Genomic DNA, 6,000 nt, shown 5'->3' with positions numbered 1-6,000 from the left:
ACCCTTGTTGAGAAGAAAATGAAATTAACTTGAAAATGGTAATTAGCAGGATGTTGTGTGAAAATTGGGTTAAAAATATTAATAATGATAATAGGAAACAAAATGATTTATTGAGGTCGTATTGTAACATATTGTCATATATTATTAAATTTTAATTTACAATTAATTTTAGAAAATATTAAACGAATTCTAATTAGAGAAATAAATTTTGAAATTGTGTCAAAATTGTTATAGATATAAATTGATAATATTTAATACCCAAAACAGACTTTTGAAAAAAATGCCGTTTGACTAGGGTTTTGGATTAGGGTTTTTATCGCTACATATATAAGTAGGACCATCCTTTTATCTAGACATCATTCAGCCACCAAACATCATTCGGCCACCAAACTACTTTCTATTCCTTCAGACAATGAGATCTAAGAAATTCAAGCCAATGGCAAGTCATGAAAGCACAAACCCTGACACCATCCCTTTCATTCCAGAAGAAATCATGTACAACGTGTTTTTAAGGCTGACAGTGAGGGATCTTTCCCGATGTAAGGGAGTTTGCAACTCATGGCGGTCTATAATTTCTAGTTCCCATTTTATCAAAACACACCTCTCTAAATCATCTAATGACCCTCATTTTACTCAACATCGTCTCCTTTCTAGTTATACACCTTTTAATTCGGATCTTCAGCTAAAAAGTTGTTCCATATATTCACTGCTTAATGAGCCTCACAATATTGAAGCCCTTGAGCTTGAATATCCGGATACAATCACCTATGTAGTAGGTTACTGTAATGGGTTGATTTGTTTAACAGGTCGCGGTAACTACGTTTTCTTTTGGAACCCATCCACAAGAAATTCAAGAAAACTACCTATGCTTGATACGATTACTCGTCGTTATAAGCATATAACCTATGGGTTTTGCTACAATGAATTAGCCGATGATTTTAAAGTATTTGCGGTCGCTACCACTGATTGGAAACATGAAATGTCAGTTTATAGCTCAAAATCTGACTCTTGGAGATTGATTGGAGATTTTGTTTCTTATAAGCTGCCGTCTGGAGGGTACTTGGGAAATGGAGCTATGCACTGGCTTGTCACTCCCAATCTGCAGCTTAAAGACGTCCCACAAAGGTTTCCTTATATTATTTCTCTTGATGTAATAAGGGATACATTTCGAGAAGTTATGCTGCCAAACTGTGGAGAAGCTATAATGACATGGAGTGTGGGCACTTTCTGTGAAAACCTTTGTGTGCTCCGCAAGATGTCCCTTGATGCCCGTGTCGAGTTATGGGTAATGAGAGATTGTGGTGATCAAGATTCATGGATAAAATTGTTCACCATCCCACATATGGATAGGCTAAATCGCAGCCTTTATGTTACACCTACACCTATCTGCACTTCTGTAAATGGTGATATTATGCTTCTTGTGGATTCAACCATAGTACTCTACGACACAAAGGATAACACATTCAGGGATCTGCTAAACAACAGAAGTTGTCTGAGTTCAAAAGTGTATACCTATGTTGAGAGTTTAGTTTCACCCAGCTTGTAAACATCAGCAAGTGAAAAGAAATGAAAATATTTATATTTACATGTTTTTTATATTACTTCTTCAGACTACTGTGATTAGGGGAAGACTTTAAAAAAATTGTATGTATAAAACCTAATTTATAATATGCATAGTAAAAGTTTATATTTATATTGATTGATTTATTTAATTACAAAAGATTCAAATGTATTATGTAATATTACATTTTATCTATCATATTCTATGATGGGGTGTGTTTTCCTGTATTAGGGTTGCTATTCTAATATGCAACAAGTTGCTTGTATTCACACCTATGTGATGATATTATGTTCAAATTATAAAAACTAAAATGACATATATTTTAGAAAATTGTCCATATATATATAAATGTATTTGTGGTTTCTATATTCAATGCATTCTTATAGATGCATGTAATATCTGAAACTATTCATAAAACATAAATTTCTTAGAATCCCATATTTAGGCCGTGCAGATTTTTTTATGAACCACTATAGTTTAAATTTTTAATAAAAATTGGTCGTATTGAAATATTTAATTATTTGAGTAAGATTTTATATGTTCTTTCCCGAGTTATTAGTATAAAAATTATTTTTGTCTAAAATTTTCATATGACTACATATTCATGTACTCTAAATGTGTTCATATGAGGACATATCGTGCATGTTAATAATCTAGCTAGACATTATATGGTATAAACTGCAAAAGTCAAATCTTGTGTCTTCAAAAATATAAAATTCTGTATTACTTTTTTCCATTATAACACACACATATATATATATATATCATTCTTTCTTTACATATATGCTTTTATTTAATATAGAATATATAATTAATGTATTTTTACCCTAAACCCTAAGTCCTAAATTTAAAGAAAAATGACCGATAATAACCCTTCGGTCGATTTTATCCATTTTTTATTTAAATTTACGATCGTCTTTCGGCCGATCCACGTGGTCGGTATAATATGCGACCGAAGTAGTCATTTTAGCCTCGCGAAATTTTTGGGTTAAGTTTAATACGGACCAAATTGTACCGACTAGTTTTGAATGATACAGTCGTTATACTTAAATTATTTTTTAATTATAGTTAAAAAATATTGGGGAACGTGGAGTTCGACACACACTTAAATGCTCCCGTAAACTATAGTTACATAATTTTTTTTTAATTATTTAATTTTAAATAAAAATTCAATGTTTAAATACAAAGAACGAAAAATTAAAAAATAAATTATGGAAGTATACTTTATATTCACCTTAAAATGCGTGCCATCTATTAAAAAAATATGTAGAAAATTGAATGGGACAGAAGCAGTAATAAACAATTAACTAAAAACTACTAATTAGCGCCACCATCGTATTCGTGGCCACCGTCATCTTCGTGGCCATCATTTTCATCGTCCCCTTCCCGGTCATGCTCCTCATTTTCGTCCTCCTCTTTTCCCTCCTCGCTGCTGGTGGTTTTCCCTCCTCGCTGCTGGTGGTGGTGTCATCTCTGCCTTCTTCAGCCCCCCTTATAGCCTAAAATACAGTTGAGTTAAAACGCCTCAAAATAACACTATTAGGCCTAAATTGAGAAATTTTATGATTTTACCTCTTTGTGCTCCACCTTATACTTTTCCAGATTAGGGTGAGTAAGGTCCCGACATAACGGGTCACCTCTCCAAGAAGGGTAGCTGAGAAGACGGTGACATAATTGTCTACATTGTTATGCATATCAAGCATGACCTGGGCAATGATATTTACTCTCTTGTATGTGGGTTCCTGATGGTATTTGGATGTATTTCCTGCTACACCTTCCATTATATCCGGACCACGTTGTAAAAAATACCATCCGGCATAATAGATCCACGTGCGGGTTGGCTACAAGATGCGGCATCATCACCACGTCGAGCTTTATAATTCGCAGAAAGATCAGGGAGGCGTGAAGATGCCGAAATTTTTGGAAAACTAGGTAGCTCTTTTTTGGGAGGCCTTGTCATTACCGGTGCAACTGCCTCGAGCCACCATTGGATAGGATGTCCAGCTGCCTCTACCTTTCGGGCATTGCATCCAATGCATCCCGATTCTTGTACTTAATATTTTAAAAAATAAATGCTCGATGCGTAAAATCCAAAAATATGTACTAAAAACTATCAAAAATTTCTTATATATTCATGAGCTTTTGCACCGGCATTATGCTTTTTATTTTGCTCCTTGCGATTCCCGGATTCAAAGAGCAATGTTGGTGGGATGAAATTTGCAATGGTCTCGTGCATCCTTCCACCATTCATTATCACCGCGATTGACCTCTGACAACGGCAAACCCCTCTTATCGGCATCAGAGTATGCCTTTGATTTCACCTCGTTCAGTTTTTTTATTGCATTCATGTGTGTTACAAAATCTTTGTAAACATTGACCTTACTGAGAGTAATCTTATATAGCTATAAGCTTGTAATACTTCTGCAAAAGATAAGTTGTTGATTCAATTATGATATTCAAAATATGATGAAACACACACACAGACACACAAATGCTATATATATATGTAACGTGACTTAAACTCCTTAATCACTTTGTTAACAAAAGTTGGCATCCTGGGGCCAATGTACTTGCAAAAATTTATTTAAAGGTCCTTTTCACATCAGAGTTCTTGATACTATATTTAGTAGTCAAAATTTCGCACTTGTCAATATTTATATGTGCCAATAAAGAAGTCAAAACCATTACCAAATAGATATACTTACTGTCCTTTCTCGATACCGATCAAAATTGGATGGGGGGCTTATTTCCCCAACAACCTTTTGAGTGTGTCTCGGATAGAGGTGTATAATTAGGTTATTGTGCTTGTCACGGTACTTGGCGCTCTATCTCCTCGCCCGGCATCAATATCTCATCCTCCTCGGGTTCATCCCACAAAGAACGTGAGGATCTCCCCTAGAACCACCACCTTTGTCCCACCAGCACCACATGTGCCACCACCAGCACTACTTCTGCCCCTACGTAGCCTATGAGGCGTGTTTATTTGGGTCCTTGATTCTTTGCACGTCTCCCCCACCAGCCTCTTGCCTTTATCTTTTACCATCAACGCCGAAATAATGACAAGAAAAGCTCCGATCACAACAACATACCAAAATACGCCCTGCATTGCATAGGACCAAAACCAAAGTGATAACACACACGAAGTACTACACTTACCATATATTAATAAATTTGACATATATTAACGCCAATTTGACATATTGACTCAAAAATCAACATCTTTGTAATAAAATGTAAAATTTAATGAAGCCTAAATTTGTAATTTTATAAACTCAAAAATGACAAAAAAAACTATATATTTAATCCCATGCATATCAACTATTTTTACACTTCAAGTCAACATAACGATATTCCTCATATCGATCTTCGTATCTTTTGCCTTCCTTATGCCCTTGAACAACTCGTTCTACATGTCCAACATCCTTTGACCGTTATCATCCTTTCGACCATCATCACATGGTCGGGACAGGTTTTGGGGAGAGTCATTTGCACTATCATTCAATTCAAATGTTCTCGTTCTAGGATTATCTAGTTTTTGATCGTCTAATGCCCTCATCCGCGTATAAATCTGATTGTTATCTTCTTGATGATCTTGAGGGCGATGATAATTCTGAGTAAAAAATGATGTATGAATTTCCTTAGACATGGGTGCATAACCGATGTGAAAGACTATGACTTTTCTCCACACCCACCTAGACATCGGTGCAGAACCGATATTTATTAACCATTTTCCTGTAATGAGAGTTCTATTATGCACCTGTTTAAACTCTTTCTCCGAATTTCTCCCCATCGAGAATATTCTTTTTGTATGAAGTTGAGAATTTCCATTATTTCGGCTGAAGAGCCTATAGGGAATGAACAAGTTCCAATAAGTTTCTGAAAATATCTCGGGAAAAAACTTGACCAATTCACCAAGTGAGAATCATAAATTTATTTGAAATGAAATTAGTCACTTTTGTTAAATTTCACAGTTACCTTTGCATCATCCATTTTATGGTTATTTTATTCAGGTTATATTGAAACATGCTGAAAATTCTTCTGAAAATAAAATAAGTGTGAAAGAAGCAACCAATGTGATAATGCATTCACGCTTTTAAAATTATGGCATAGAATACGCGGATTAATAGCCCTCTGTTTTTTTACCAAATCTATATCTAACAGTTAGTAAAGCACACACTTCTTATAAAAAAAAGTTATCGTCCTTATATTGATATCTCTAGTAGGAATATGAAGAAAGATAAATTTGAGTAACATGGGTTTCACTCTTGAAACTTTATCATCTAATTCTTTCTTAAAGTAAGAATTCATTGTTACCCAGTCGTAGGATGGGGCAAATTTCAAGGATGACTATCTTCTTTCATCTCTAAGATCATACCCAGATAAAAAATAGTACACGTACGAAATTAATTTCCAAAATAGTTATAAAAAATTTTGTTGGC

The 6,000-nt window shown here is 34.6% G+C and overlaps 1 protein-coding gene across 1 annotated transcript; it reads left to right on the top strand.

The window, feature by feature from the left end:
• The first annotated feature begins 412 nt into the window (after positions 1-412).
• LOC141680968 (F-box/kelch-repeat protein At3g23880-like) lies at positions 413-1,546 on the top strand. Its single transcript, XM_074487039.1, has one exon. The coding sequence runs from the start codon at positions 413-415 to the stop codon at positions 1,544-1,546; it is 1,134 nt and encodes a 377-aa protein (XP_074343140.1).
• The last annotated feature ends 4,454 nt before the right edge of the window (positions 1,547-6,000 follow it).

This window comes from Apium graveolens, chromosome 8 (genome assembly GCF_009905375.1).
Source record: "Apium graveolens cultivar Ventura chromosome 8, ASM990537v1, whole genome shotgun sequence".
Classification (NCBI taxonomy): Eukaryota; Viridiplantae; Streptophyta; class Magnoliopsida; order Apiales; family Apiaceae; genus Apium; species Apium graveolens.
This window is presented reverse-complemented; position numbering and strand designations above follow the sequence as displayed.

Coding starts and splice junctions, on each gene's coding strand:
- LOC141680968 (XM_074487039.1), top strand. CDS start 413: ATGAGATCTAAGAAATTCAAGCCAATGGCAAGTCATGAAAGCACAAAC.